The 20,940-nt window shown below is 43.9% G+C and overlaps 1 protein-coding gene across 1 annotated transcript in view; it reads right to left on the bottom strand.

Annotated features, from left to right (window-relative positions):
• LOC113407511 (centrosome-associated protein 350-like) overlaps positions 1–20,940 on the bottom strand; it is a 167,587-nt gene that overhangs the window by 10,863 nt on the left and 135,784 nt on the right. Inside the window, exons 31-37 of the mRNA XM_026656103.1 lie at positions 13,408–13,568; positions 12,392–12,528; positions 11,238–11,320; positions 8,072–10,179; positions 6,578–6,979; positions 6,342–6,488; positions 5,670–5,792 (exon numbers count right to left, since the gene is read on the bottom strand). Coding sequence (XP_026511888.1) covers positions 5,670–5,792; positions 6,342–6,488; positions 6,578–6,979; positions 8,072–10,179; positions 11,238–11,320; positions 12,392–12,528; positions 13,408–13,568 — 3,161 coding nt within the window. The remainder of the gene's footprint in view (positions 1–5,669; positions 5,793–6,341; positions 6,489–6,577; positions 6,980–8,071; positions 10,180–11,237; positions 11,321–12,391; positions 12,529–13,407; positions 13,569–20,940) is intronic.

Below are 20,940 nucleotides of genomic sequence, written 5' to 3'. Positions count from 1 at the left end.
CGAAAAGAGGCCCTGGCCCTCAAACGGTAGGTCCTGCAGGGTCTGCTGCAGTTCAGGTGGCAAGCCTGACACCTGGAGCCAGGAGATTCGGCGCATTGCTATCCCCGACGCCAGGGTCCTAGCGGCCGAGTCCGCTATATCAAGGGACGCCTGCAGGGAGGTGCATGCCACCCGCTTGCCCTCCTCTACCAAGGCCCCGAACTCCTCCCTCGATTCCTGGGGAACCAGCTCTCTAAATTTCCCCATCGAGGACCACATATTAAATCCATAGCGGCTCAGGAGCGCCTGCTGGTTCGCTGCCCGCAGTTGCAGTCCGCCAGCCGAATAGACCTTGCGTCCGAACAAATCGAAGCGCTTAGCGTCCTTCGATTTGGGCGCAGCGGCCTGCTGGCCATGGTGCTCCCGTGCATTGACTGATGAAACCACCAGTGAGCACGGTTGGGGGTGAGTGTACAAGTACTCATGTTCCTTGGAGGGCACAAAGTACTTCCTCTCAACCCCTCTGGCCGTGGGCGGAATAGAGGCCGGGGTCTGCCAGATGGTGGTGGCGTTCGCCTGGATCGTGCGGATCAGCGGTAATGCCACCCTGGATGAAGCATCCGCCGAAATGATCTGCACGATGGGGTCATGGACCTCCGCAATCTCCTCCACCTGGAGGTCCATATTGCGAGCCATACGGCGCAGCAGGTCCTGGTGGGCCCGAAGGTCTATGGGAGGCGGCCCAATGGCGGATGTGCCCACTACGGCCTCATCAGGCGAGGACGAGGAGGATGCCCCCGGTGGCAAGGGGTCCAATGGTTGGTCCTGCTCCAGGTGTTCCTGGAGTTGGGCATCGCCTGCCCCCAGGTCCAGGGCCTCTGCTGGTGCGGGCGCTGGCGCCTCCACGTCCCTTGGAGGAGGGCGGGAGATGGTGGACTCTGGGGCCCTAGGCTCCGAACGGCCCGAGCGGGAGGCAGATAGCGGAGCTCCTTGTGCCTGATGGTAGGCCCAAGGTGTCCAGAAGGACCAATGCGCAGGCCCTTGCATAGGGTCGTCGGTCTCCTGCAGGTGGCCGGCCTCCACTGCCTCAGATGATCGCGACGCCGATCTCGACGGCCACGGCGGTGCCGAACCCGACGCCGTCGGCACCGGATGGTACGGTGCCGATCGGTGCCGGTAGTAAGGCGATCTGCCCCTGTGCGGTGCCGGAGAGCGGTGCCGGGATCTGGATCGGTGCCGGTAGTCCCTCCGGTGCCGGGATCCCGATCTGGAACGGGACGATGATCTGGAGGAGGCGTGGTACCGGGAGCGGCCTCTCGAGCCCGAGTGGCGCTCATACCGGTGCCGGGAGCTGCGTCTTGAGCCCGATCGGTGCTGGTCGTCGCGACAGTGCCGGGATGTTGAACGGCGCCGCGAAGAGGATCTGGGCCGCGAGTACGACCGGTGCCGAGGTGATATTCGGCGCCGGGACTCAGAGCGGCGTCGGGACCTGCTCCGGGATCTGGAGCGGTGCCGAGAGACTCGTGCTGGCGACGGTGGGCGCACCAGGGCAGGTTTTCCCCTGGACTGCAGCACACGTGGAGCCACCGGTGCCGGGAGTTGCGACGGCGCCGGCTCCGTGAGGGCGATCAGGTCTCTCGCCGTAGCGAAGGTCTCCGGGGTGGAAGGGAGACAAGGTGGTGAAACAGTCCGCACCGGACTCAACGGCCTCGGTGCCGGAGTCGACGGTGTGGCCGCCTGTCTTTGGCGGTCCAACTGCGGACGCGGCTCTACCCCCGGCACCGGGGGAGCCGGTATCTTTGCGGCAGCAACGTCCCGCGCCTTGCCGGCCTTCTTATGTCCCGGAGAAAGGGATCGGCGCCGAGGTTCTTTAGGCGGGCGCGGTGCCGACGTCGGTCGGTGCCGAGCAGTCTTTTCCACCGCACCGGTTGGGCCCGCCGGGGCGCTGCGCACCGAAGCGCTCGGTGCCGGGACAGGGCGCGCCGAGGGAGGATCCGGACTCAGAGCCGCCTCCATCAGGAGCTGACGGAGCCTAAAGTCCCGCTCCTTTCTTGTCCTTGGCTTGAAGGCCTTGCAGATAGGGCACTTATCCGCTGGATGAGCCTCTCCAAGGCACTTCAAGCAAGAACTATGCGGGTCGCTGGTTGGCATATGCTTCCCGCAGGACGCGCACGGCTTAAAGCCAGGAGCCTTGGGCATGGGCCCGGCTGTGCGCCGGGGGGAAAAGGGGAAAAACACCCCCTAAACCCCCGATAACAATATACAACTATATATATACACACTATACACTAACTAACTAACTAACTTGAAAAACTATCTATATAACTAACTATAACAAGAACAATGAGAAGGTAGGGAGTGTGGAGATCAGCTAAGCCGTGCTCCACAGTTCCAACGACCGTCAGGGGCGGTAAGAAGGAACTGAGGGGGCGCTGGGTCGGCTGGGGTATATATCCAGCGCCATAACGGCGCCACTCTAGGGGGCTCCACAGCCGACCCACTGGGTGTTGCTAGGGTAAAAATCTTCCGACGATCGTGCACGCGGCGCGCACACACCTACTGGAATGGATATGAGCAAGCACTCGAAGAAGAACTTAATTTTCACTATGTTTATTTTCTGCGCTTCAATAGTCCTTTATAAGGAGCAAATCAAATTTGGACAATAAATCAGCCATTATAAACAGACTAGCTACAGATTAACTTCTAGATTCTCCTATTTTAGTATGACGACAGTGTAACATTGGCAGAGCAGGTGCCAGCTGATCCTGAAGCCACAGGTCAATTCATTTGTGTATTAGCTCCAAGTAATTGTTAAATGTATAAGAGTGTATCTGGCGTTTAAACTTAATGAAAAACGAATGGGTTGTTACTTGCATTGTTTTCACTTATCTGTATCCTGTTATAATGCAATAGCAAACATTTATATTGTAAATACCCCTATAACTAAATAACCCATCAGACAAGAAAGAAGCCTTTTGAAATGCAAATGAAGAACTTCAACAGAAAAATGCTAATTTCAAAGCAAGTGGTCATCATGATGATTGGAGGTCAAAGACTCAAAATGCATTCCTCACTCTCTGTCATCAAAGGAAAAGCCCATGTGAGTAGTGACCCTGTCAGCTTGATTTCTGTGAGAAGAAGCTTTAAGAATGGATTCAAGGAAAGAGCATTCATCTCTGGACTGTTTGGGATGTGTACCAGATGCAAAGCGGAGATCCCAGAGACAATCTGGGTACCCTGAAAAGACTTTTGGGAAACTGGCAGTTTATTACATGACTGCCATCATTTGGAATTACAAAGAGTGACTCACTTGTGCATATATTTTACCTGCTTTAACCTCCCAATAACTCTCATTGCCTTTTCTTAGATAACCTCTAGTTCATTTACAACAGAATTGGCTGCCAGTGTAGTCTTTGGTGTAAGATGTAGAATACCAACTGACCTGGAGGACTCTTGGGACTGGGGACAACCTTATGTGACGTGATTTTTGGTTTGAGTGACCTTTTACCACAAAGTCCAGTTTGTCTGGGAGGCAAGGCCCCCTGGAGAATCCAAGGGGACTGTCTGTGACTCCATGGTAAGACTGGTAGTGATCTAGGAGTTCACACTTGTTATTGGCTTGTTGAATTCTAATTATAGAACACACTACCAGCTTGGTGTGTCTGCCCTGAGGTTGGCACTCAGTTGTGAGCCACTCCAGAGCATGACAGACAGTATTTGAGTTGCAAAGATATATTTGTTAAATAAACCTATACATAAGAATACAGATGAAAACGAATGGAAATATTTCTGTTGCTCTTGGGTTTCAGAAAACAAATGTCTACAAAATCTAAATTTGGAACCAAATTTGATTTGTTCCTTTAATGGACTATTGCCATGCTCAGGAAAACATGAAACTGGGTTTTCGAAATTGCAATTAAATCATCATGTTCTATTTCTTTTTGAACACTGCTATTTAGCAAAGCCCCTGATTCAGTCCATGATGCTGCCATGATCCAGTATTTGTATTCTCACAATTCATGACCACAGAAACAAAAGTGGCAGAAGCTGGAGGCTGATTAGGAAACAGAGAAAGCTAACCAGCTGCTTAACAGTTTAAAGAGGTTTTAACAAATATGTTTATAGAAGTTTTCCAGGGTTTGGCTACTTTTTCTAAGCTAGAACTTTCTCTCTTGGTTGCTTACGTTGCAGTGATAAGCTTAGCAACAATGTCACTGAGCAATGCCAAATCCTAAAGCAAACAGTATATATAGAGTTTGTTTTTCCGAATGTTTCCCAGTCTTCAGCTAAAATGGTCGTTGTTTTACCTCTGTTTCTTTGTGTGAGCGAGGTGGGATGAAACACAGGCTTGTCAGACTGTATTTATTAAAATATATGGATTAAAGTGTTTTAACCATTGACACCTGGATTCTTGTATAAAATCTGGAAGGTCTCAGACTATTGTACATTAGTGCCTGAATTTTTAACCTCATTCAACCTGATTCACTTTTTTGTATATTTCCAATTGAGACTAATTCATAATAACTGAAAGCTGGTACAGTGAGCTGGTGAAGACACACAATAGCTGCCTGTTCCATACCTAATGTGGCTGTACTTTAGCTTATTATAAATTATATTAGTTACAACACATATACTAATAAAGCCCAGATATCCCAAGATACTTGACCCTAACTTTAAATCCTTTACCTAGCTAAGGTGCAACTTTGTCCCTGGCAGAAGAATCTTCCTAATGCTTTGCTGGAAATCTTCCACAGGTGAGAGAACAAAAGACCAAAGATATCCATGGTTTGAATTAACTGGTAATTTTATATACCAATTTAGGATATAGTTAAGATAAAAGCAATGCGTTGGAAACTCTTATGTTGCTAAGTGGACTCATCACAGACGAGCGAGACCCCAACCATTCAGTAAAACCACCCAAAGATCAACTTTAAAAAGCTTGCCCCCAAGAGTTATCCTCCATCCCTGCACCAGCGTTGGCAGCATATATTGTTCAACAGAGCTTACATGCAGAGGTATTATAGGAGCAGCAATGCTGCTCAATGCTAGCTTAGTGAACATGCTGAGGGTATCATGTGGCATAGTTGCTACCACAGTACTATGAAGAAGATATAGTCACTTTGAAATTACAATCCTATTTCAAACTCTGTACTGGTCTTAACTGCAGAACTCTTGAAAAAGCCAAGAAATGCTGCATCAGAATTCTGTCACGGGAAGGAGCTTAATCTATTTGGATTTCAGTATCACTTGTCACAGTGGAAACAACATTACTAAAGAATAAATAATTTGGTTCATCAAGGCAGAAAGCCAGTCCTTCTCCTAGAATTTGTGACGGGTAGGAATACCATTTTTGGTCCAAAGAAAAAAGGCTACCCTTTCAGTTATGCATTTTACATTGTAACAAATCCACTGTTTAAATTAATGGTTTTAACTTTTGATGCTTCTCAACTTTCTCCTCTTCTTACCCTCTCTACCCACACATAACGATCTGTTTAAAAGTTATTTTGTTAATTGCAAGTACCCCAAAAAGACAAAAATGTAAGTGGAACTTAAATATAGTTCTAAATTGTTCACCTAGGATTAACTACCTTTTGTCAAAAGGTTCATGCCTTCTTTTGAGATATAACTAAAACACTTTGTATTCAGAGGATAGAATACAATCAAACGACTGAATGCTTTTATCCACTGACCAGTATATGATCCACTCTGTCCCGTTTCTTGCGTCCAAACTTCATCATCTTCTGCCAATCTGTTTTGTGATTAGATTCCTTCCTCAAGCTGAACAATTTCAGTACTTCAGCTGCAATGAAACTCTAGGGGAAAGAAAAGAGTTAATATTGTATTTGAGGGAAGAAGTGAATCCCGTACAGAGCACCTGCCCTTCAAAATCTGATCTTAAAATACAGGGTGGATTTCTGTTTAACTGTGAGATGTACATTGCAGTGCAAGAGATTTACAATGGAAGCACTGAGCTATAACCCTATCTTAGAAGCAACATTATGCAGTATGTATACTATATTTTAAAAAGGGCTGAAAAAAAAATTTAGCCCTTAGAACTTTGACTAACCGTAGAGCACAACTTTCATTTAAACGATACAGTAAACTGGAGTCTAAAACTAATTCAGTTTATGAAAGGAAAGAGAGGGTGGTAAAACAAAAACCAAAAAAGTACCATCTTTACACAATTGCTTTTCAGCAAATAACCACTCTTGAAACCTCTCTGTGCTCAAATGCTACATCTGTTAAACTCCAGGTAATGCTTGCCTACCTACATACAGCATTTTGTGGGCTACAAATGAAAAAATGCTATATAAGCATTATATGATATGAGAACAGTCTCAATTTAATAGCATCTTTCCTACCTTGATCTCATCAAGATCATTTGGATCTTTTACTCGCCGGAAGTAAGTGGAGGTAATTCTACATGGTTTCATCCAAATAGGTTGATTTAGATTAGGATCCTCAGCAAAGATTTCCCGAAAAATCTCTCTCGTCAAGTCAAATACCGCCTTGACAAAAAGAAAAAGGTCAAAATTAAAACTTCAGCTTCTGAGGGCAAGTATCCAGGGGATAAGATCAATGTTCCCCAGGGTTGTACCTGTTTATAGACCTGTTTGCTTATAGTTTCGATGTCCTGCTCTTTGGTGGTATTACTAAGGTCTATGGGAAGGCTGATATTCTGAAGATCATGACCCAGCTCTTTCAACTTCCACAGCTCCTCAGCTGCTGCATGCACCATGCCTTCTACTTCCACTGCAGTATGTGGAACAGCCAAAGGCTCCTCACATGGCTTAGGTGGCACTTTTTGTGGCTCTGTCTTGGGCAGCACCGCTGATTCTTCAGTTTGTTTCTGCGGAACCTTGTGGGAGCTCAAGCCAAAGTCCTCATCAAACCAGTCTTGATCATCTCCTAACACACTCAGGAATTCCCGGCTGAGCTCCAGTTCTGCCAGCCTCTTAGCAAGCTCTTCCTGTCCACTGGCACCAAACACTGGACTCTCCTGTGGAATAAGAAACAGAATTACAGAGTTACTATTCAAAGCAGTAATGTACTCTATTGCGCATCAAACACGTCTTATAATTCGATTTTGAAATGTACTTCTGATATGATTGTTAGTGTTTATAAAGCACTTTTGAATAATTATCTCAAAAACCCCAAACCAGTGGAAACATTTGATTCTACTCATATACCTGCACTTTCATCATTTCTTCCCCAATGTTTTTGAAAAGTTACTAGGGAGTTTACAACAGAGAGAAGCATTTTTAAAAATAGATCATCTGTTCTTGTTGCTCATTCTGCCCTGAAACCAATTTGTTTGTGAGGGGCTGGGTGGCTCAACAGTTTGGTAATGGAATATGTAACTTTTCACTTCACTTACCACCAGTATCAATCTAGCTTAAATCAGTAGACTAAAAGCCATTACAAACTGACGGCTGTTTGGTGGCGTATGTGAAAGTGAGCTGGTGCTTTTTGTGATAGTAACATATTGAGAATATCACCACAGTTATCAGCTTTGTTAGGAGCTTCAGCAAAGAGGACATGTCTTATCTTCTTACCCTTAGAGGTGGTTCTGGGGAAGCTTGAACTTCCACTGTTCATGATATATCTGTCCAGTGGATATAAAACTTCACTTATCAGAGAGCTGTTAACCCAGCACCTTTAGCAGCTTGACATCTTAATGATCTCTATAGCAACTAATTGTAAGGTCAGAGGATGATTATTTCATATGGAGAGTAAGCAGAAGCAAACTTACTCTTCAAATACAAGAGAGTCGGCGTTCATAAAGATTCAATTAGGATTATGAAAAACAGGGTAGGCTAATACAGGAAAGATGATATATGTAAGCAGAATGCTCTCTAAGTAGAATGTTTTTCAGTTTTTCATGTGATATGAGTAGGTGTTTCATACATCTTTGTAAATCTCCAAAATGTTTCAGAATGTACCATAAAGTGACACACACACTGGAGATCACCTGACAACACTTGGGAGGAACAAAATTGGTAGAAAACAAAATCCTCAGATTCAATAATTATCCAAACAAACAAACAATTAATATATTAGCTTCTGAAATCAATGCAAGCTATATACTCACTGGTCTGGGACACATATCTGGAGAGGAAACTTCTTCTCTTTCATCTTCCAATTCAGAACTTAAAAAAAAGTTCTGCAGGCCCTTTGCTACCTGCTCCTCCACATGCTGGGCTGGGGTTCTGGATGATAATTCCTCTTGGACATCACAGAGCTCCTGATTGCTAAGATGAATCTTCTCATTCCTGACCTTCTTGATTTGTTGTAGCTGATTGACAGTGTCCTTAACAAAATCCTTAAGTAGACTGTCTGTCAACAAGCAGACCTTTTCTAGCTGGTCTTTTGACTTCTCTTCCTCTCTAAGAGGCAGTCTAAGTTGGGCTTCTAATTGATTCTTTTCCTTGGTCAATAGGTCCAGAAGTGGAGTTGCAGGCTTTTCCAAAACTCCAGAAGAAAACTTATCTGACTTTTCAGTACATTCCTCCCTTGAGGACTGCTGCCTCCCCAGCTTTTCAGACAATATACCATCTGAGGTACCTTCCAATAGAATGGTGGTAACATTTTCTATAGTAGAAACAGACAGTGCATGGACAATCTCATCTTTTACAGCATCTTTCAGGCAGTCCACCACAGACTGCTCTTTGGCAAGTGGTCTAACAGCTGTGAAAACCTCCTTTATATCGTTTACTTCAGAACTGGTGTAATCATCAACTTTTTGTCCAACAGAGGCTTCTAAAGCAGTCATACCTGGTGGAGCTTTATCTTGGGACGATTTCTCAGTTGCATCTCTTCCCTTGCTTTCTTCATCTTTGCCAGATTTGGAACTTTCTTTGTCTTTCTGCTCGGATCTGTGGTGCTGACCCAATCTGTCATCAAAGAACGAGTCTTCATCTTCATTTGTGTCTATATAGGTATCAAAACTATCAAAACTTTCTAAAATGTGAGAGATCTTTTCAGGAGGAGCAAAAATACCATGCTTTTCCTTACAATCAAAATATTTAATACCATCATAAGTCCCATTGTTGTTTCCTTCAGGTTTATCCAGTTCCACACCAGCCCAAAACCCTTTGGCAAAACTGGTCAGACCTTTGAATCGCAGTGTTCCAGGCTGGACGTTACTCACAAGTATCCGGTCACCAATGCTGAAATTTATCAGTGTGTTTGCTTCTTCTGTGATGGAAACTGAGACCCAAAGTGGTGATTCAATGGGGGCTTGTTCTTTCTCCACATCACTGCGTTCTTTATTTTTTATGAGCTCTGTTGGTGACTTGAGTTCTAATAATCTCTCTGAATGCACACTGCCAGAGACAGAGAGAGACTTGTCACTGAGATATTCACTGATTTCATCTTCACTGCCAAGGCTGGTGGATCTGCTTCTAGGGGGTTTTGTATGCTGTGATTTCTCTCTAAGTGACTGAGAATCTTTTCTCTGTGACAATGTAGGCATCTCAAAATCATCTTTGTAACATTCAGCAGAAGGAGTTTCTTCAACTGATGTCTCTTTTCTGGGGGAGGACCCCACAAAATCTTCAGAGTATGATGGCTCTTTTTGAGTAAAAACTTGTTCTGGAAGAGAGAAGTCTTTTTCCTGTGCCCACTTGCTCAAGCTGAGAGAGGACTTTTCTGATCTGTCACTTTGATCACTCCCTACATCATCTTTGATTGTCTGTCTCTGTTTTGAGATCTCTTCTCTACTCTGAATATTTTCAGCAGTCAAGCTAAATAGTTCCTTCTGAGATTGTTCAGTGTCAGAGTGAAGGTCTCTCTTTGGAAGGACTTCTGGTAAGCTTTCCTGGTGTATATCTAGCATCAACAAGGCACCAGAACTCTCTGAATGTTTATTATTAGCATCTTCAACCTCGGATTCTTCTGATTTTATGTACTCCATCTCCTCTTGTATATCAGATTTGTGATTAGACACAATATCATCACTGGATACATCTTCTGACTTGCTCACTAACACATGGGATACTTTGCCACTATCTCTTAGATCTTGGAGAAGAGCTGATATGGGCACACTGTCCAAGGAATCACCAGATTCAGCTCTGGATCTCCTTGGTGACTTGAAGACTGGGGATAGGGTTCGGGAAGGTTCTTCTGTATGAACCTCTGAGTCAATGAGTCTCTTGATGTGTACAGACACAGACCTCTCAGAACTTGATGATACAGCATCTTAAATAAAAAAAAATTAATCATCACAATACTAAATCATCCAGAATAATCTTTTGATATCTTGTAATCCTATCAGAGCAAGGTGTGATCAAGAATGCCTGTTATTTTATTGGGAAACTGCAGCCAAAGTTAAACAGCTGTTCAGTCAAAAGATTTGAGACAAAAGGATATTAACAGGGATCTGTGAAAGTTTCACAGGCTCCTGGACTGTCCTGTAAATAATAACAGCATCCTCTGTATTCCGTATGTATTATGTCTCCATAGCTTTCTTTCTAACCTCCTACCTCTGCTGCTGTTCTGTGAAAAGTTTATTATTGTGAAATGGGACTTTGTTATAGGAGGTAAAAGCTCAGGTATTTGTCTGGAAGTCACAAAGGTAAACAAGGTTATAAATGTATGTGGAGAGATAAACATTAATAGTAAACCACTGAAAAATATCTGAACAAAAGAAGAAAATCTTTAATTGTTTTTGGCTTCTTCAAGGGCAGTGTTCTCAAATTAAATGATGCTGGGAAACACAAAAGGCAAAAAGAAAAACAGTTGTCATACTCTTGATGTTTCACATAAGTCTCAGCAAGGATAGAACCAAATATTTGTGGTTCAGCACATTGTTTGCTTTTGCTGTCTCCTAAGTTGAAGTGATACAGCAAGAAGAAAAAGCCAAGATGCTATCATTTCTTCTTAGTTAAAATATTCTTCTAAAATTTACCATTTTCTTTCCACTATGTTTTGGCTGTTTATTATTAAAGTCTCTTAAAAGAAGAGACCCAAATAAGATGCTTTACAGCTAAGGGGAAGAATAGTGAAATTTGTTCTTCAGAAGATTAATGTTAGAATCAAAACAAATGTAAATGTGAAAAAAAATACAACTATAAAGAAAAAGTGTGTATTATGCATTCAATTTTGACTTAACCACTCTCTCTAAATCCCTTCTCACCTTGCAGCAAACAGTGAGAGATTATGAAAGAATGGGTATTTTTCAAAACACAGTGAATAGAATTCTTCAAGATTTATGAAAGGACGCCTCCATCTGCAGCATTTATTTTCCAGTTACATACCAACATGCTCTGCAATGGATTCCAAAGATACTCTGGACCGCTCTGACTCAGTCAGTGATTTCCAATTCTTGGTTGTCTCAGGCCTAGGGTTGAAAAGTCAATAAAGTGAACCACCAATGTTAGATGTTAGAATCACTAGTCATAGTGTAAGTGCAAACAGCAATAATTACAGAATCATGTACCCCAATGCAAAAGTGCATTAAAGGTGAGATGACTATAGAAAGTAATTATAAAGGTGCGTGTAAGTATGCGTGGGATACGATACATTCTGGGGAAGGTTTCTTTCTAATAAAGATTAGCTTAGTAAGAAATATTACCCTTTGCAGTTGAGAGCATGTAAACCTACTACTGAGAGGCCAATGGGATTTTTAGCACCATCTCTTGGGGTGGGAAACAGAACCACAAGGAGATGCACCAAGAGGTGTAGTGGGTTAATGCACTGTTTACCTCTGAAACCCTGGGTTGTAAACTAGGTTTAAGTTATAAGTATGAATGGTTTCTACGGGGGGGTGGAGTGGGGGAGGCACCTGCACAGGGGGCCAGGAAGAGAACTGTCCAGGTCAGAAAGCCATCCATAATATTTGTCACAATTCCATATAGCCAGGAGCTGCTGCTGCTCAGAAAAACCTAGATTAGGACACCGGGATGAGGTAGGACAAGAATAGAATACCCTGACACTGTGCATGAGAACTTTATACAATGCTTGTCTGAATGACGATGTGTTTGCTGACTGGGCTAGCATAAGGCATCAACACACTGCCATTCTCCAATGGCCTAGGGAGCTGTGGTCTTCAGGTTTCCTCCCTGTGATTTTCCCCTATACCAATGATTGCTGCACTTTCTGAGATAGCATCAACTTTCCCTCTCCCCCCCCAAATGCTATTGAGTGTTCACACACACACAAACCCTACATTCTAATACATGTTTTGTTTAGTTTCAGATAGATTAAAGTTCTCCAAGTACATAATAGAGATCTATTCTCTTGAGGAACAGAGAAGCTTGCAACATACTTTTCTTCCATGCTCATTCAGAAGTATCTTCACACAACTACTTTATATTACAACTGTAGCACACTCTGGAAAAGGCATTTGTACAGTTGACCTAGAAAAATGCTAACAAGGTAATGTTAAATTACAAAGAGAGTTCTAAGTTACCTGTGGAGTGGAGGTGGCTTGATTTTAGGTTTTTCAGTAGATGAGGATGGAGTTTTAATCTGAGGTTTAGCTGTGGGTGATGCCTCCAGGTCTTGGCTCAGCTCTGCTTCAGTCTTCTTTATGAACTCATCATAAGACTGAGTGTGAAAAAGTTAAGATTGTTAATTTTCCAAATCATAACTTCTTGGAAGAGTCAATCAGCAAACAGAAGTTATCAAATGAATAAAGCGCATCCTTTCCTTTTAGAAGGCTGCTCTCAAAGCAAGAAGTTTTCATGTGCGTATGGACAAATATACCTCTACCCCGATATAACGCGACCCGATATAACACGGGTTCGCGTATAGTGTAGTAACCCCGGAGCTGCGGCAGCGGGGCTCGGAGTTCTGGCTGTTGTGGGGAGCCCCGGGGCCTTTAAATCACCGTTGGAGCCCTGCCGTCACTACCCCTACCCCGGGGCTCTGGCAGCAGGGCTTGGGTGGTGATTTAAAGGGCCCTGGGCTCTTTAAATCACTGCTGGAGCCCTGCTGCCGCAACCCTGATATAACGGGGTTTCACCTATAACGCGGTAGGGATTTTTGGCTCCCAAGGACCGCGTTATATCGGGGTAGAGGTGTAGCTTATTTGCACAAGTATCAGCTCTTCAGTTGCGAGTGGCTGGAGTTTTAATATTTTATTATTATAGACTCCAACAGTGTCTGTCAAGTCTGAGTCAATATACTACTTAAAAAAAACCCCCCAAAAAAACAAAACCCGAAAAACCCAACCCCCCTACATCATTTTACTGGTGGATTAGCCTTTTATCCTGAAGAGGATTGTCCACCATATCAGTACCACATGGGCTACTGTAGAATTATTGGAAATATTTAAACCAGTACCAGAATGATGGTGCTGCTGTCATAACAAGGTGCATCAATAAGCACAAGAGAAAGGATTTCTTCAGCAACTGACTGTAATATACCAATTCACACTATGCTAGCAGTTTGACTTGTTACTTAGCCCTTCTAACTGTTCCTAACCTCTAGCTGTTTGATCAAACTGGCCTCCTGGGCTTTCAGCCTCTCCTTCTGCCTCTTCTTTTGTTCCTTTTTCAGCTGATAAACAACAGACTTCCTCTTCCGTAGCTCATCCTTTAGGGCCCTGATCCGGCCTTCAATGTCACTCTGGTCAGATGTGGTTTCTGAAAAAGATAGTTTAGTTTTAACCCTCAAATAACCTCACACATTACAAGTATTGCTATCCAAAGTACAGAATCTTCAGTTAATGAATTACATCACATAAAATATTAGTAAAATAATTTATTTTTAACATGCTCATCTCATCAAAATAAAGACTTCCTAAGTAAGCATCTCTTATTTTAACAATATCACATCACATATGGTAAGGAAGAAAAACGCTACACCAGACCGTACTGAGTTTGGCAAAGACATGATGTATAAAATGGTTATGTTCCTAGTTATCTTGTACATCCTTAAAAAGCCAAAGTCACTTAACTTTGTGATTCCTACACTGAAAGAAGGCATTAGAGACATTGCTGAATAACCAAGATAGATAACTTTCAAACACAGCAGCAATTCTATGATACAAAAGGCACACAATTAAACAAACGCATGTCTTGGGTGGGCTCTGTGCTTATCCTACAGGTATATTTCAGAAAATCTACACAAGCTGGTATTTGCAAACGCATTTAAAAATAGTTTAAAAAATACAAAAGGTAAAAAGTGTAAAGTGAATGAAAACTTTCTGTCCTCATATAGCACATGTAATCTGAGAATCCCAAACTGCTTTACAAAGATGGGTATTCTTATACCCATTTCGAGATAGAAAAACTGAGGCACAGGGCAGTTAAGTGAATTGCCCCAGGTCAGCATGTCAGTGGCAGAACAGGAAGTAGATTTTAGGCCTCTTAATTCCCTGTCCTATAGTCTAGACCACACAGAATTGAGATGTTGAAAATGCAGGCACTGTTAAATAAACAAAAACAATACATAGGTATTTTCTCCATTTAACTAATGCATATTAGCCTACTCAATGACAAACTTAGGGTATGTCTTCACTTGGGGCTGGGGGCGTGATTCTCATCTTCAGGAGACAAACTCACACTAGCTTTCATTGAGCTAGCACGCTACTAACAGAAGGCAGGACAGGTTAGCTGCCCCAAGGATGTGCGTACGGTTTTTCAGGGGCACATATTCAGAATGACTGGCCTGTCCTGCAGCTCATGCTGCTGCAGCTTCATTCTAGTTTTGGTGTGCTAGCTTGATCAAATGTGAACAAGTGTGAATTTGTCTCCTGAAAATGGGAATCACACCCCCAGCTCCAAGTGTAGACATACCCTTATGCTATGAAGGTGGCATAGAATGGACTGAATCTGATCTACAGAAGAATATCAGCATTGAAAATTAGCTCAACATTCAGAACGATGCTGTGTGTCTAGAATGCAAATGGTTAATTTATAGATAAGAGAAATGTGTTTCAAATATATATTTTAGATATAATAAGTGTCTGAAAGTCATTGCTTCCTCTCCCTACTTAGCAGTATGTAAGTTCAGGCTTCTGTGTTTTGTTAAGGACATCACAGACACACATAGCACAAGCATCCAGTAACCTTTACTCAGTTCTCATTAATTCAATTCAGTGAGCACTTGTCTGGATAAAGACTTAAAGATTTGTCATTAACTGCTTGTGGTGTCAACTGCTGCAGAGGAAACAGTATTTTAATCTTATGTTTTTCAGTGTGACACTTCTTTTTAAAGGTTTAAGAATGTATATATTTTTTAAATTTGTGTTTAAAAGCTTTTAAATTCACCTTAAAAACCCTTATGCTACATGACGTATTATTTTAATGGAGAGTATTTAATTTGTAATAGTATGGTCCAGAAGTAAGCTAGGTCTCTTGCAAACTATAGATGGAGTACAGTAAAGACCACCGGGTTTTAAATCTCCTGGACTAAACAAATTCACTAGGACTGGAGGATGACTAGTTAAGTTCAGTTAGAAAGAGAAGCAGTTTGACTGTTAAACCCTCCTGTTTGACAACTTATTTCTGGAGTTCTCACACTTAAGCGTACAGAGAACCACATCTTTAGAGAGACTGTCTCATGGGCCACCTTACATTCCATTCACAACTGCATGGATCACTTATGCTCCTAGTCTCAATTTTGCAGATGACCTATTATGTCATTCATAACAACAATATCCCTGTGGTGAATGTAGCCACTGCGCACTTGAACAAATATTTTCCTTTTCCTTTAAAAAGGAAATCACATGGTTTCCTTTTGCAATTTCATTACCATCCGTTCTGTTCCTCTTCCCCTCCCCCATGATTCCCTACTGTCTGGTCTTCCAATCCTCCTGGTGGTGCTCTCCCTCTATTCCATTGGAAGTCGTGCTCAGCTGATTGATTCCCTTCTCCACAGTAGAGTCGTCACTATTAATATAATTGTTTTTGTATTTCTGTAATGACCAAGGCCCAATCAAGACTGTGTAAACTCATAGAAAGGCATTTCTATGAAACTCATAGCTGATGCTTCCTTGTGCATCCCCATCTGTCTGTATCTACCTGTTGTGTCTTGTTTTATACTTAGGCTTGGTCTACCCTATCTACTTATGCCAGTATAACTGTGTGTGGATTTTCCACACCCCAGAGTGATGTAGTTATACTGATCTAACTCCTGGTGTAAACAGCACTATGTTGACGGGACACACTCTCCCGTCGGCATAGGTAGCATCTTCTCTAAGCGCTACAGCAGTGCAGCTCCACTGGACAGTTGCACCACCGCAGCGCTGTAAGTGTAGACAAGCCCTTCGGCTGTAAGCTCTTTGGAGCAGGAGTCTGTTCTGTGCAGTGATTTCCCTCCTGAATTTCCCCAATCCCCCCCATCCCCCCCCAGTTTTGTGAACTAGTTAGATGCCAAACCTGGTGGCTGAACTTTGTGACTTTGTCCTCACCCACAACTATTTAACATTTGGGGACAATGTATACCTTCAAGTCAGCGGCACCGCTATGGGTACCCGCATGGCCCCACAGTATGCCAACATTTTTATGGCTGACTTAGAACAATGCTTCCTCAGCTCTCATCCCCTAGTGCCCCTACCAGTGGCGAAGCCAGGTTCTAAGAGCAGGGGGAGCAAACATTAAAAAGGTGCCCCCCCTTGGCTCCTCCTCCGGCTGGGCCCCCCCCCATGGCTCCTCCGGCCGTGCCACCCCCACCCATGGCTCCTCCGGCCGCGCTGCGGGCTGTCATGCTGCCCCTCGCCACGCTCCTCCGGCTGCGCCGCCCCCCCCCATGGTTCCTCCAGCCGTGCTGCCCCCTCTTGCCTGCAGGAGCCCAGCGCCGGCCCGGCAGGCCAAGCTTCAGACCAGAGTGTGGGCCCCGCCCACTGGCGCCATGGTAACCCCTAACTAAGGCGCCGCTTTTGGAAAATGTGCTGAGGGGAAGCGGCTGCTTCCCCTGCACCTCCCCTAGCTACACTACTGGCCCCTACTCTACTTGCACTACATTGATGACATCTTCATCATCTGGACCCATGGAAAAGAAGCCCTTGAGGAATTCCACCATGATTTCAACAATTTCCATCCCACCATCAACCTCAGCCTAGACCAATCCACACAAGCGGTCCATTTCCTTGACACTACTGTGCTAATAAGCGATGGTCACATAAACACCACCCTATACCGGAAACCTACTGACCGCTACACTTACCTACATGCCTCCAGCTTCCATCCAGGACACACCACACGATCCATTGTCTACAGCCAAGCTCTAAGATACAACCACATTTTCTCCAATCCCTCAGAAGAGACAAACACCTACAAGATCTCTATCAAGCATTCTTAAAACTACAATACCCACCTGCTGAAGTGAAAAAACAGATTGACAGAGCCAGAAGAGTACCCAGAAGTCACCTACAACAAGACAGGCCCAACATAGAAAATAACAGAACGCCACTAGCCGTTACCTTCAGCCCCCAACTAAAACCTCTCCAGCGCATCATCAAAGATCTACAACCTATCCTGAAAGATGATCCCTCACTCTCACAGATCTTGGGAGACAGACCTGTCCTCACTTACAGACAGCCCCCCCAACCTGAAGCAAATACTCACCAGCAACCACACACCACAGAACAAAAACACTAATCCAGGAACCTATCCTGGCAACAAAGTCTGATGCCAACTCTGTCTACATATCTATTCAAGTGACACCATCATAGGATCTAATCACATCAGCCACGCCATCAGGGGCTCGTTCACTTGCACATCTACCAAAGTGATATATGCCATCATGTGCCAGCAATGCCCCTCTGCCATGTACATTGGCCAAACCGGACAGTCTCTATGCAAAAAAATAAATGGACACAAATCTGACATCAGGAATCCTAACATTCAAAAACCAGTAGGAGAACACTTCAACCTCTCTGGCCATTCAGTAACAGATTTAAAGGTGGCAATTTTGCAACAGAAAAGCTTCAAAAACAGACTCCAACAAGAAACTGCTGAACTTGAATTAATATGCAAACTAGATACAATCAATTTAGGCTTAAATAGAGATTGGGAATGGCTGAGCATTGAATCTATTTCCCCATGTTAAGTATCCTCCCACCTTCTTGTCAAACTGTTTTAAATGGGCTATCTTGATTATCACTACAAAAGTTTTTTTTCCTCCTGCTGACAATAGCTCATCTTAATTAATTAGCCTCTTAGAGTTGGTTGGGCAACTCCCAACTTTTCATGTTCTCTGTATGTATATATATCTCCTCACTATATGTTCCATTCTATGCATCCGATGAAGTGGGCTGTAGCCCACGAAAGCTTATGCTCAAATAAATTTGTTAGTCTCTAAGGTGTCACAAGTACTCCTGTTCCTTTTGCGGATACAGACTCACACAGCTGCTACTCTGAAACATGCCAATTTAGTGACTGTTTGGAAATCTGAATTGAAATTGAAACATTAATACACACTTTAAAAGCATATACAATGTATGATAAAATACGTGTATCTGAAAAAGTAGAATAGATTTGAAAAGTATGAACATAGACTAGCTTCCTTATACAGCTGTTGTTTTTTATGACAATGTCAGTGCATTCATTTCAGTGATGTTGGCCAACCTAATAATTTCAAATGATGATTTGTAAGCAAAGTCTAAATGAGCTCTCCCTGACAGCTAGTGATGAGCTGGAGGCTGGGAGGAAAGGCTTCAGGACCAGATTGTATTTACATTCACACCTAATCTACCTAGGTATCCAGCAAACAGAGCTGTGTTGCCCAAGTGATAGATTTTGGCTGGGGTTGGGTTACAAATCACTTGAATGCGAGGGGGGGGGAGAGAATGAAATGTTGTTGTTCTTATTGTATGAGTAAAGGGCAGTAGAACTGTACTTAGCCTGTGCTGATTGAGGGCATCAAGAGGGAGGGTGGGGACCTGTCCCTCTCCACTGTTTAAAGACAGAGCTGATTAGGCTCCATAGATAGTCTTTTGTTCTGTTAAGTGACCACTGCAGCTGAAATCACTGATAATCAGGTCTAAGTGCTTAGTCCTGCTGTGGGGACAGTGTTCCTGTGGGTACAGTGTTTTTGTGTAAGAGACAGCCCAGACTGCACTAGCAGTGAGGTTCCCCCACTGAGAACTCAGCTGAAATCACTGAGAGCTGGGTGGAACCTCAAGAGACCAACTCGCAGAGGTCACAGTGGCAGGTGGCAGCAGAAGGTGACTGCGCAGGGCCATTGGCAACAGAGTGGTGGAGTGAATGGTGGCACAATGAACAGCAGTGGCCAGAGCAAACAGTGAGCAGCTGGAGGAACGAGCAAGGTGCCTTCTTGCCCCCCACCTGGGGGGTGTACTCAGGGCCGGTGCAAGGAAGTTTCGCGCCCTAGGCGTAACTTCCACCTTGTGCTCCCCCCGCAGCCCTGCGGCAGCTCCCCGCCCCACCCCACCCTGAGGCGCCCCCCCCCTGCGGCAGCTCCCCACCCCCCGGCCCGTGGATCCGTGCGGCAGCTCTGACCCAGGGGTTCCCCTGGGCTGCCTGCTGGCGGCTCAGACTCCCTCTCCCTCCCAGCGCAGTGGCCGCTGTAAAAAAAAAAAAAAAAATTGGGGGCGCCGCCCCAAATCTTGGCGCCCTAGGCAACCGCCTAGTTGGCCTAAATGGTAGCACCGGCCCTGGGTGTACTCACGTGAAAGCACCTCTGAACTCGGAGTCTCCACTGACCAAGGACAACACTGGTGAGTGGGGTGTGGTGGAGGGAAAAGTGAGGGGCATGTTAAATAAACATTTGTTTGTTGGACTATATTTTAGTGACTTTGCTCCAGAATGCTAGATTTGTGACTGGGAATGGAAACTTATATAAATATGTTTCCTAGTAGGCCAAGATTTTTAAAATGCATTATTTGCCAAGGTTGTTATCTCACATAGTTGCTATCTTGAGAGGTCATTATGTTGGGGCGTTTCTGTACTAAACATTTTTATTATTATAATTAATTTTTACATAAGAATGGTCATACTGGGTCAGACCAATGGTCCATATAGCCCAGTATCCTGTCTTCCAACAGTGGTCAAGGCCAGGTGCTTCCGAGGGAATGAACAGAACAGGTAATCACCAAGTGATCCATCCCCTGCCCATTCCCAGCTTCTGGCAAACAGGCTAGGGACACTCAGAGCATGGTGTTGCATCCCTCCCCATCCTGGCTAATAGCCACTGATGGACCTATTCTCCTGGAATTTATCTAGTTCTTTTTTTAATCCTATTATAGTTTTGGTCTTCACAGCATCCCCTGGCAAGGAGTTCCACGGGGTTGACTTTATGTTGTGTGAAGAAGTACTTCCTTTTGTTTTTTTAAAACCTGCTGCCTATTAATTTCATTGGGTGACTGCCAGTTCTTGTGTTATGTGAAGGATTAAATAACATTTCCTTATTCACTTTCTTCACACCAGTCAAGATTTTATAGACCTCTATCATATCCCCCTTAGTCGTCTCTTTTCTAAGCTGAAAATTCCCAGTCATTTTAATTTCTCCTCCTGTTTCATACCCCTAATAATTTTAGTTGCCCATCTCTGTACCTTTTCCATTTCCAATATATCTTTTTTGGGATGGGGTGACTAGATCTGCACACAGTATTCAAGGTGTACACGTACCATGGATTTATACAGAGGCAATATAATATTTTCTGTCTTATTATCTATCCCTTTCTTAATGATTCCCAACATTCTGTTCGCTTTTTTGACTGCCGCTGCACACCGAGTGGATGTTTTCAGAGAACTATCCACAATGACTCCAAGTTCTCTTTCTTGAGTGTTAACAGCTAATTCAGACTCCTTCATTTTGTATGTATAGTTGAGATTGTTTTCCAGTGTGCATTACTTTGCATTTATCAACATTGAATTTCATCTGCCATTTTGTTGCCCAGTCACCCAGTTTTGTAACTCTTCGCAGTCTGCCTGGGACTTAACTATCTTGAATAGTTTTGTATCATCTGCAAATTTTGCCACCTCACTGTTTACCCATTTTTCCAGATCATTTATGAGTATGTTGAACAGTAATGGTCCCAGTACCAAC

The sequence above is a fragment of the Terrapene carolina genome, unplaced genomic scaffold (assembly GCF_002925995.2).
Source record: "Terrapene carolina triunguis isolate 2854851 unplaced genomic scaffold, T_m_triunguis-2.0 Scaffold212, whole genome shotgun sequence".
Classification (NCBI taxonomy): Eukaryota; Metazoa; Chordata; order Testudines; family Emydidae; genus Terrapene; species Terrapene triunguis.
The sequence above is the reverse complement of the archived record's forward strand: the minus strand, read 5'-3'. Positions and strand labels throughout refer to the sequence as shown.